General features: G+C 37.6%; 1 protein-coding gene across 4 annotated transcripts in view; it reads left to right on the top strand.

Annotated features, from left to right (window-relative positions):
* The window catches only part of NOX4 (NADPH oxidase 4), a 169,353-nt gene that overhangs the window by 65,800 nt on the left and 91,138 nt on the right, over positions 1-12,415 (top strand). For all 4 annotated transcript variants that reach the window (XM_004763564.3, XM_045071523.1, XM_045071521.1 and 1 more), the window contains 2 exons: positions 972-1,136; positions 1,451-1,513. In XM_004763564.3, the coding sequence (XP_004763621.1) occupies positions 972-1,136; positions 1,451-1,513 (228 nt within the window). The remainder of the gene's footprint in view (positions 1-971; positions 1,137-1,450; positions 1,514-12,415) is intronic.

Below are 12,415 nucleotides of genomic sequence, written 5' to 3'. Positions count from 1 at the left end.
GAAAAAACTAAAAAAACCCCTTACCTTATATTTTGAAGAATTCCAGTTACTCCTGGAAATGAAAACATTTTAATACCTTAAAAACAATCATACATATATCCAGGATTTTCTTTCTTTTTCTTTTTTCTTTTTTCAACAAATATTGGACTGGCACATTTTTTTTCCTAAAACCGTCTTCAGATTTATTTGAGCATTTAACTTCCCTGTCTTTTCTTTTTAGATGAAGAATGTATTTTATATACATTCATTATGTATTTATTCTGTATGCATAGGAAGAAATTTGAAACAAAGTAGACATACCTATTGATATGTCACATTACATTTTATTTTTATATTTAGTTTTCTTTGAATAAGTTGCAGTGAGCATCTGATTTTTTTAAATTAATTTTTTATTTTTTATAAACATATTTTTATCCCCAGGGGTACAGGTCTGTGAATCACCAGGTTTACACACTTCACAGCACTCACCAAAGCACATACCCTCCCCAATGTCCATTTTTAAAAATATTTTATTTATTTATTTGACAGAGATCACAAGTAGGCAGAGAGGCAGGCAGAGAAAGAGAGGGGGAGCCAGGCTCCCCACTGAGTAGAGAGCCTGATATGGGGCTTGATCCCAGGATCCTGAGATCATGACCTGAGCCCAGGCATTCCATTAAAAAATTTTTTTTTTCATTTTATTCTTTTTCTTTTTAGTGTTCCAGAATTCATTGTTTATGCACCACACCCAGTGATCCATGCAATACATGCCCTCCATAATACCCACCACCAGGTGCAACTCCCCATCCCCCTCCCCTCCAAAACCCTCAGTTTGCTTCTTATTTTTTACTGGTTTTTCTTTGCATTTTATCATTTAAAATACAGATTATAATACCATTATTATAATGTATGAAATTAGTAATTGAGCAGAAATATAAATATTTCTACAACACAAGTATTTCTTAAAGTATATTTTAAAAATTTTCCATCAGACTTGGCTTTGGATTTCTGGACCCCTGTGCCTATATTGTGCTGAAAGACTTTACAGGTGTATCAGGAGCAATAAACCAGTTACCATCATCTCGGTCATAAGTCATCCCTCAGATGTCATGGAAATCCGAATGATCAAAGAAAACTTTAAAGCAAGACCTGGCCAGGTGAGTCAGTGTTCAGCAACTTTTATATATGTATGTATTTATTTTAATTTTTTTAAAGGGGGAAGGGGCAGAGGCGGAGGGAGAGAGAGACTCTTAAGCAGGCCCAGTGCGGAGCTGGACACTGGGCTCGGTCTCACAAGCCTGAGATCATGACCTGAGCTGAAATCAAGAGTCAGATGCTTCACTGACTAGCCCCCGAGGCACCTCAAATTCTCTATCTTTATATAATTTTTAAAAAATTAGTATTCCTGCCATCGTTAGAATACTTGTACTTCTTTTTTGGTCATTTAAAAATTATGTTTGTTGTTTTTTAGTATATTATTCTACATTGTCCCAGTGTGTCTGCATTAGAAAACCATCCATTTACCCTCACAATGGTAAGAAACTTGTTTTTGATTCTTAAAACTTTTTAGAGTGACATGCAACTTTTTCTTTCGTGTGTGTATTCTACCTAAATATAGTTATCCAAAATATATATGTATCCTAAAATATATATATCCTAAAAATCATTCAAGGTCATCACAATATCCTAAATGTTTAAGTAAGCCATTTTTTATACAAAGTAATAATATCTGTTCAGAAACATTGTAACTCTTTATTATTTTTGGAGACTACAATTCACTATTATTTTATTCACTATTATTTTTGGATACTTCAGTTTACCTTTTACAATTCAGGAAGCAAAATATTAAAATGTATTAAAACCTGATGATTCAAAATGCAGAAAATTTCCTAGGTATTTACATTTTTTCTTTTATGAAATTGTACCAAAATATATTATGTATGGTTTTTTTTAGAGAGATAGAATTTAATGGCAAAGAGGGTATTCTGAGTTGAGGTGGAAGCGTAAGAAAATCCAAGCAGTGTTTAGAAAAGAAAAAGCCCATTGTAATTGGTGCCCAGACTGTGTGTGAGGGAGGAAAAGGAGAATAAAATTGAAAAAGCAAAATGGATAAATAACGGGTGGGGGACAGATCTAGTTAAGTAACGGCGTCACCAAATATTTTTAGCTTATCAGACATTGTTTAACATTCTTTTTTGCATTATAAATATAGCATGAGCTTATTATTAAAAAGTAAACAATTTACCTTTTCTCATTTCCCCCATTTTTCAATCCTCTTTCTTCTCCAGAATTTGGCGTATATTCTTCTAGACATTTTCCTATGTACTTAGACATATATAGATGTTTGACATTCATTTGCTGCATCATTTGGTTTATAATTTGCTCTTTTCACTCAGCAGTATATCATGGACAACTTTCCATGTCACTATATTTGCATATGCTTCATTCTTTTTTATTGACTGCCTAATATTTCACAGTAGGATATACTGTAATTTATTTAATGTTTCCCATTGATGATGGAGACTTGAGATTTTTTTCCAATTTCTAGCAAAAGTAAGAACAGTACCCACATGTTTAAATATATGCTTCAGATATGCAAATAAAATTGAACAGATGGGGGGACAGAAAAATCACTGGGTGCTTAAGTGCTGGAATGTAGGGGTGGGACTATGCCGGGAATGGCAACCACTTTTTTTTTCAAGATTGATTTATTTATTTGAGCGAGGCCGGGCGGGGCAGACTCTGTGATAAGCATGGAGCCCAATGTGGGGCTCAAGCTCATGACCTCGAGATCACGGATGGAGCCAAAACAAGAGTTGGACACTTAACCGACTGTGCCACCCAGGCACTCCAAGAATAGCAACCGTTTTCAGATTTGATGTGTTAGGTTGAAAACTTAAAAACCTTGGCCATGTTACTTCATCTTTCTATGCATTTGTTTCCTCAGAGTAATATTGTGATAACAACAGTATCTATTCTGAGGTATGTCATGTGTTTTAGTGAACTCCCACAAGTAAAGCATATAGAACAAAGCCTGGAACATAGAAGGTGCAAGGTACATGTAAATATATGCTAACAATTATTATGATTTTTATTTTCATTGTGAATTTGCCCCTCGAGAACATGTACTTGTGAAGATAGGCCCCCAAAAATCTATATTTAAGGGATAAAAGAAACAGGAAGGAAGTGTCAAGTGGTTAGAGAAAAAAAACAGACATGATTTGTTCAACAGCATTTCTTTAAAGGAAAAATATATTTTTGCTTCAATTCCTTCAAATTTTGCATTCTGTTTATAGGTAGCAGAGTTATTTATAACGATTAAGGAAAGGTGGTTCAGCATCTAGTGAAATGATTGACAGCATTCCATTTTATCAAGAAAGATGGCAGCACTGACTTACCTTGAGGAAGAAATTAACTTACCATTGTTTCTTCAGTCTGAAGATAGATGAGTATTGTCCAGACACCCTTTCATCTGGAGCCATGTGGGCGGCTAGCTAGAGTGAGAGGGGAAATGTGTTGTTATGAGGAACAGTGAAGAGTCCAGGACCCAGCCATCACCAGGAGCCAAGTAGGCATATCGTGGCCTTCACTGCTCTAGGATGTGCACACCCTACAATGTGGTTTAATATTGTCCTAGTTCCAGGAGACCTTAGGATTCTTGGCAAGTTAATATGACAAACAAAGTTTCTTGTGGGATGTTTCCGCTGAATCATGAAGGCATTCTCACACAATCACATCCACTATCGTCAGAAGCATTGTGTTTGGTTCTGGTAGTTGTAAGATACATTTCCATTTCTCTGACTGCATGCATCCCATAAACACGAAGTTAGTAACTTTAAAAACAAGGGAAAGAATGCAACAGGGAGAGAGTGTGCATGTACGTTTGTCCTTAAGTAATTTAAAGAGTTTGGACTACTCTTGGGGTCATATGAAATTTACTTCTGAAGTTAATCTTTCTTTGTGTGAGGCTCTGTTTTTTCCCAGCTTTAGTGAGGTATAATTGAAAAATGAAAAACTGTATACATTTAAGGTGTGCGACTTGAGACTTTAGTTTGAAAATAATTTCTTCACCATAGCATTAAATAGAGAATATGGAATAAAAAGGGAAGGTAGCTGCTGAATGCTAAATACAGAGAAGGGAGGGTTTTTGTTTTTTGTTTTTACAAAAATATTTCCCAACATACGCAAAAGGAGAGAGAATGGTGTAATGGAGTGCCGTATTCTCACACCCAGCTTCAGTACAGACAGAGAAGATTGTTTAGTTTTTAGCATATATTTTATCACTAAAAATATTTATGTTTCTCAAAACAGAAAATCTAAGAATTTTTCTCTTATGGCACATGCCAAGAAGAGGCTTCTAGATATATTGTCTTTGGGTTGTCTTAAAGTCCTTTCACAGGGCAAAAGGAGAAATTCAGAAAAGAGTGGTTTGTAGGACATAAGAACTCTGTGGCCTGACCTGCTTCCCAAGAAGGTAATTGGGGCAAGGGTTGGGATAGCTCTGTGGCTGGCTGCAGGCAGAGTTGGGAGGAAGGTAAAAAGTTGGGGAAGGGGACAGACCAGAGGAAGAGCAGCCAGAAGTAGGAGCCAGAGTTGGGAAAAGGAGAACAATTATGTGTGATGCAAAATGGCAGTGAGTAGTCACACAAAGAGCATGAACTTGACAGTTCAGCCCCAGCTCCGTCACTCATGGCTTCTGTGCCTAGAGGGTGTATCTGGAGGTGGTCAGTATTTGGTACCTACACTCTTGTTATTAATCATCTCAGAATGTTTCCTTTTAATTTTGGATTTTTGCTTTCACTTCTGCAATTACATTTTTTGTTTTGTTTTATTTCATTTATTTATTTATTTTTTTGAGTGGCGGGGATAAGACATCCAACATGTGGTTTTTCAACCTGAAAATGAAAAATTGGGGGGATATCACAGTAGTCTCAGCTCTTGAAAATCTGTCATGTAGATGAAGAATTAGACATTTTTCCTTTGGGATCCCAAGGTGTAGAAATAAGACCAATAGTAAAAAGTTTTAGAGAAATATATTTGATTCAATATGATAAAGACATTTCTAACAGTGAGACCCGTCCAGAAACTTAGAAAGCCACTTCCCTGGAATATTGAGAAGGAGCTTTGTGCTAGATCCGGTCTTTTCAACCTTGGCATTATTGACATTTTGGGTCAGATACTTCCTTGATGTGGCATGTTGTCCTGTACATTATAAGGTGTTTATCAATATTGGTAGCCTCTATCCACTAGCTGCCAACAGTACCCCCAACTTGTGATGATGAGAAATATCTCCAGACATTGCCAAATAACCCTGGAGGGGCAGAATTGCCAGCAGTTGAGAACCATTATGTTCGATTAGTAGTTGCCCAACACAGCTTACAGTGCCCTTAGAATAGTTCTTCCATGGTTCTTAGAGTGCTCTCGATGAGAAGGGAGAATTTAGGAGGTGGTAGTGAAGGTGATGGGTCACAGTGCCTAACTGTGTTCTGGGGACCCAGATCTCACATCAGTGGGAACACCTCTCTTTCAACTAGCCTGTGTATGAGGGTTCTACTCATGGATATCATCACCTTAAGAAAAAAAAATTTTTTTTTCTACTCAACTAAAATCCTTTTTGGAGTCCCATAGAAATTATTTTGGCTACTCTGAGCTCCAGAATACCATCATGCGGTAGAGAGCTTTGAAAGAGAATTTGAGTCATTTTCAAATTCCTAATTATTTTCCATATTTGTAGTCATCCATTCCCAAATAATGGGGTTTGGATATGAATTGGAAGAAAAGGTAGGATATGGAATGCCTGGTGGCTCAGTTGGTTAGACATCTGCCATTAGCTCAGGTCATGAACCCAGGGTCCTGGGATTGAGTCCCTATTCGGGCTTCCTGCTCAAAAGGGATGTCTGCCTCTCCCTCTCCATTTTCCTCTCCTCCTGCTCATGCTGTCTCTTTCTCTCTCTCTCTCTCTCAAGTAAATAAATAAATAAAATCTTTTTAAAAAAGAAGTTTAGATAGTGGTATTGGGAGGGAGACAAACCATAAGTGATTCTTAATCTCACAAAACAAACTGAGGGTTGCTGGGGGGGAGGGGGTTTGGGAGAAGGGGGTGGGATTATGGACATTGGGGAGGGTATGTGCTTTGGTGAGTGCTGTGAAGTGTGTAAACCTGGTGATTCACAGACCTGGACCCCTGGGGATAAAAATATATGTTTATAAAAAATAAAAAATTAAAAAAAAAAGATAAAAAAAAGTTATTCAAGAGCTAAAATGATGTAAGAATATTCTCTGATATTTGAACTTTTTGTCATATGAATGAAAGATTACTATTTTTTTCCCTATGGAATCCTAAGATGTGAGAATGGGAACAACAGTACATTATTCTTGGAGAACAAATAATGGTTTAGTGCCTACTTTGGGAAATAAGATGTGTTTGCCTGGGTGGTGGGGAGATAGCTGAACTCTTCACTTCAGTGAGGCTCTGTTGGGTATACAGCACTCTTGAGTCTCCTTAAGAGCAAGCAGGCTGCTGTAGCAAAGGACCATCACCCTTCCCCCTGACTCTGGAGACAGCCTGGTGAGCCCTTAGCACTAAGGCCTTGAGTCCAGTGCAGGCTTGTTTTAGAAGATTCAAGTTCATGAGTGTATTGGATGGAGGCAAAAGTTTGAGTGCCTGGAGTTCTATATTCCTCCCAGTTTTTCTTCTTTCTTACTTTTGTTAATCAAGAAAAGATTTTTCCTTATTCCTTCTGCTTCTTCCAGGCTACTTCTTCAGGTCTCATAAAGGAACGTGGTCCTTTGAAAATCCTCTGAGAAAAAAAGGAGAAAAGAAAAAGCAATTTTCTATGACCTAAAGTACTTTGGAAAGTACTGTTTGACATATAGCACTTAGAAATTCAGAGAGCCTCTTTTTTTTTTTTTTAAGATTTTATTTATTTATTTGACAGACAGAGATCACAAGCAGGCAGAGAAGCAGGCAGAGAGAGAGGGGGAAGCAGGCTCCCACTGAGCAGAGAGCCGGAAGCGGGGCTCGATCCCATGACCCTGGGATCATGACCTGAGCTGAAGGCAGAGGCTTTAACCCACTCAGCCACCCAGGCACCCCTTCATAGAGCCTCTTAACATATTAATAGTTCTAGAAGTTCTTTCATAATCAATCTCATTAAATTTTATTCACCTATTTACTTAATACTTTCTTACTTTCCCTCTTTTGGGTCTTGGCATAAACTAGTCTGTTCACCTTGGAAACCGATCTCTGCTGCTTCTACTAATTCGTACTCCAAATGCCTGAGCCTCTCTTTGCCTGGGTAACTCCTTTCATCGTTCCTACCTCATTCAATGTCCCTCACTTCTTGAGAAGGCTTCACAAACCCTTCCTCTTAGGTTGTTTCTTGACCTTTCCCTCTTATATGTGCCTGTGTACTGTCTTCAACACCAGTGCCATTAGATTATTTGGTTAATGCCTCCTTGCTTCTAACCAAAAGGTCCAGGAGCCCTTTCAAAGATGCGTTCACAGCAGGGTGTAAACCTGGCGATTCACAGACCTGTACCCTGGGGCTAATAATACATTATATGTTTATTAAAAAAATTTAAAAAATTATTTTAAAAAAAGATGTATTCATAGCACAGTGTCTGGGATACAGAGTAACCCAATGCAAATTTGTTGAAAGAGTGAAAAAACACCTAATCTATAGCTAGCATTTGTGATCTCGCTTGAGAAGTACTTTATAGATAGATTCTCTTTTCCTCCGTCTTCTTGTTGTTGTCGTTTTGTTTTGGCATACTCTTATTTGGAAGGTGAAGCTGGAGAAGAGGAAGTTATAGCAATTAAAGAAAAAGGAGAAATGCTATGGCTGAAGTGATTTTCTGATAAAGCTCTGTTCTGAGTCTAATCTGTAAGGTCATGGTGGCTATTTTTCTTTAGCTCAGAAGAGGAGGGGAATGTACTAATGACAAAGTTGTTGGGGGAGAAATACCAAAGGCAGAAGGAAACAATCCATGTGTTTTGTCTGGTCAAAAACAATAGGTCCTTTTCCACCTCCTGTTCCATATTACTTGGGCTAACAGTGGAAAATCCTTGTTTCTAATCTCTGTGCTTATCTGACAGATGCTATCAATACTTCTTAGGAAATAGGTCTTCATTTTTTAAGTATAGGTTGTATATTCACATTTGTTCTTATTTTAAATATCATTTTTTTGGGTATCTGTATTTCATAGTTTAGATTGTAATAATAGTTGGTTTCCAAAAAAAAAATGTTGAGGCAAAGGAAGTTCTTTTCATCAGGCCATCTGTGTATCATGTACTTGTGTAGGTTTAGGAAATGGTTTGTAGCCTTCCCAGATTTTGGGGGGTTACTGGCTGGCTTACTCCTACTATCCCCCAAGGGAGTTTCTATTTTCATAAGAGGGAAAAGAGGCAAATCTTGCTGCTGCCTAGGAATGAATTTGAGTAAAGCAAACATTTCTAAGCTAAATTTTGCATCATGCTATTATGTTAATGTATTGTCTTTTCCTGCCATTTCTTTCTTTTTTTCTAATTATTTTGACTTGGCACTTACATGTAAAATGCATGCTTCTCAAACATTTTCACTGAATATTTCCCTTAAGGATTCCTGTGAAATAAAGCAACACAAAACAATTTCCCATTTGTTGATTCCCACTAAGAAGTGTGTAAACACTTTATCTTTGTTAAGGATAATAGTCTGTACTAATGAAGTGCCTAAGAAGTTTTTTTCATAAACTTTAAAAATATTATAGTTTTAATTTTGTATTGTATTCCTGTGAGACATGTATTGTTCATCTTGTATGATGCAGAAAATAATGTGCCACGGATTAAATAACATGTCCAAAGTCACACAGCTGGTTAGTGACACAGGTGAGATATAAACACGGACCTCCTTGGCAGAAGGGCACGGTGGTAGCTAGCTGTTCTGCACTCTCACCTGACTCACCCTCCATCGACGTTCAGGGCACGTGTGTGTGTGTGTGTGTGTGTGTGTGTATAATAAAAAGATTTTATTTACTGAGAGAGAGAGAGAGAGCACGTGAGCGCTCACACAAAGCAGGGGAAGGGCTGAGGAAGAGTGAGAGAGAGAATCTCAAGCAGTCTCTATTGTGGAGCTGGGAGTCTGATGCAGCACTGGACCCCACAATGCTGAGATCATGACCAGAGCCGAAATCAAGAGTCAGACGCATAACTTACTGAGACACCCAGGCATCCCAAAGGCATTCGTATTTCTGAAACTCCTCTTGCTTTTGGAAATCCTTGTTGCTGGATTCAAACAACAAAAAAGAATTGCCACTGAGGAGAGATGTTTACTGAAAGAATAAAAATGATAGAGAAAGATGCAGTTCCAAGTATTTGATTATCCATACTACTAAGCTCTTCTCTATTGTGGAGCATTAAAGGCCCAATTCCCCCACTAGAAAAAAAAAATCTAATGCTTATTTTCATATATTGTGCCAATGTACAGAAAAGTAAATATGTAAAATATACAATTATAAATTCAGTAGTCTGACTTTCATTTTTAAACATGGAGATAAAGCTTCTAAAATATAAAAAAATAAGTACAAAAGATAAGGTATGGAAGCACTGTAGTAGGTCTCACAATTTTAGTCAAAGTACAACTAAGTTCTGAGTACTGATTTAATTAGGAATCCAGAGGTTGGAGTGTTAATTGCTTAAAGTGCTTCAGTGTTTCTAACACTTGACATTAACTTTCCTACACAAGGATGATGTGTTAATCTGCTGGGTTTTCCTAGGATGTGGTGATTGTTACCTGCTAATGCTCCTGGTTCTCTCCAGCAGAACCACCAAGCCATGTGTTTGCCGACAGAGGCCATTATGTAGTGTTAGTGTTAGACCATGGATTTTGGAATCCTACAACTTGGATTGGAGGTCTAGATCCCCCATTTAGTATTATGACTACTGACATCCTCAACTTTGGTTCACTTCTTTATTATGTGGTTAATAATAATAAGTTCTCCATGCAGTTACTCCCCATCTTCATTAGAAAGATATAATCAAGATCTAAGCATGGTGCTTGGCATATACTAAGTTCTCAGTAAGAGCTGTTACAGTTCTTTTTTTTTTTTAAGATTTTATCTATTTATTTGACAGAGATCACAAGTAGGCAGAGAACCAGGCAGAGAGAGAGGAGGAAGCAGGCTCCCCACTGATCAGAGAGCCCGATGCGGGGATGCTCGATCTCAGGACCTTGAGATCATGACTTGAGCCGAAGGCAGAGGCTTAAACCGCTGAGCCACCCAGGTGTCCCGAGCTGTTATAGTTCTTATTACAGAGAATGGCTGGAGAACCAAGACAGGGTTAAACTGAATTGTTTTGTTTTGTTTGCCTCATTCGGCAGCATGCAGTAACTAAGTTCTGTCCACAGATTGGCTGAGAAACAGTCATTCGAGGAACTGAAGATTTGCCTCCTGTGGTTCACTAGCCTGTAGAATGAATGACTTAGGTTGGGTTTCCTGGGAAACAGACTGAAAGGTAAAGATTTTTCTGAGGGAGGTTGTGGAGTGTGCTCAGGACAACGTTGGTAAGGAGCGAGGGACTGAGAACACACCACAGAATTCGAACCATGATGAAGTCTCAACAGAGGCCTCCTCAGGCCTGACGGGAGCTCTGCCTAAAACGAGAATTCAGAGTTGTCCTATGTGGAGGTCAAGAGGACAAACCTTTGTACTCTCCAACTGACCAGATATCCTTGGGAGAGGCACGTAGAGGCAAGGAAGGTTTCTTCTGTGGCTAGCAGTTCCTGGGGAGGCCTCAGTAATGAGCTTTGCAGGAAACCCTTGGAACAGCTGGGAGATTGAGGATTTAGTGTTTTGATCCTGAAAATTGGGAGGCAGTGTGGGGGTTTGAGGGATTGGGGGAGACAGAAGGTCTGAGCAACACACCACAGTTCCCACCACAAATAACATTTAAATGCATGTCTTTAACTTATTTATTTATACTCAATTATATATTTATAAATATATTAAGAAGTGTAGTAAATATATCTTTTATGAGAAAAGTCTTCTTTTTTAAAACTTGAAATTGAATATGAGATACATAAAAAAATCTTAGCCTATATAAAGTCATTGAATTTTAAAGATGTATAATCCAAGAGGATTAGGAGGCATGAACTCCCAGCTATAAAATAAGTAAATCACAGAGGTGGGAAGTTTAGCTTAGGGAATATTGTCAGTAAGATTGTAATAACTTTGTATGGTGGCACACGGTGCTTACGCTTATCGCTTATCGTGGTGAGCAATTTATAATGTATATAATTGTTAAGTCACCATGTTGCATACTTGAGACCAATATAATATTGTATGTCAACTACACATCAATTAAAAATCAACTTGTAGTCCAAACACCAACTTTGTTTTTTTTCTTATTATTGGGGAAATGGTGATTCTTTAAGGGATCAAAGGATCCAGAGTGACATCATTGATGACAAAGTTAGATCCAGAATTTATGTTTTCAGATTCTTCTCCCTCTTTGGAACTTTATGGGCTTCAGATCTGGGGAGAATTTTCTATTTTGTTCTTCAACTATGTAATGAATCTTTAACAGTGCTTTTCAGCCATGCTCTGTAGTTACCAAAGTTTGGATTTTTTGCCAAAACAAATCTTCTATTAGGGCATGCTTTCACCTCATTTAGATATGCAAATCAGATGTGGCTTTTAAAAAGCCCAAATTTAAGAAAGCATGAAAACCACTGCTTCCTATGAAATGGAGAAAAATTTCGTAGGAATTACCTGAGATGGACATTAATTCTGTTCCCTGGTATTCTTCATGGATTCTTGATTAAAGAAATGACATAGATTCTGGTTTTTTGTGGGTGTAATTGATTGCAGTTTGCGTGAATACCTCTATATCCTTTCGTTATTATTCGTATTCAGAAATAACATGTGCTTTCCTGACATCTGTATTTGAAGTTGTGTGATTCATTATTTTTAAGCCGGGATAACCCGATTTCACATATTTTTCCATGAGTCAGAGGCAAGTCTAGCTGTTAGTTTGTTATTGTCTGTGCTTTTTCATAGCAAGCCTGCACTTGCCATCATTTTGCTGCTTTGTATTTTTAATCTCTTAACCAGTCGCTTTGGGAATAGTCTTTCCAGTTTTCAATGAAAACCAGACAAGAATGGTCATGGATTCCTTAAAGATTGGCAAAGTTTTAGTTATGATTATTTATTTCATTTCATGGGTTTAAATACAACCAGGAAGTCTGCATCAACTGTTTTGATCTTGGGTCTTGCTTTCATTTGTGTAATTTCTTAAAGAAAAAAAGATGGTTTTTCTCTAGGGCTTCACAAATCTTTTGCTTAGGAAGCTTAGAAACTCAGCTTGGATAGATGATAGATTAGCAAGGCAATGATGTGTCTTAACCATAGACCAGACACATTGGTAGAAATTGCCCCAAAAAGGTCGATAATGTTCATG

This window comes from Mustela putorius, unplaced genomic scaffold (assembly GCF_011764305.1).
Source record: "Mustela putorius furo isolate JIRA1106 unplaced genomic scaffold, ASM1176430v1.1 tig00003987_pilon_pilon_pilon, whole genome shotgun sequence".
NCBI lineage: Eukaryota > Metazoa > Chordata > Mammalia > Carnivora > Mustelidae > Mustela > Mustela putorius.
The sequence above is the reverse complement of the archived record's forward strand: the minus strand, read 5'-3'. Positions and strand labels throughout refer to the sequence as shown.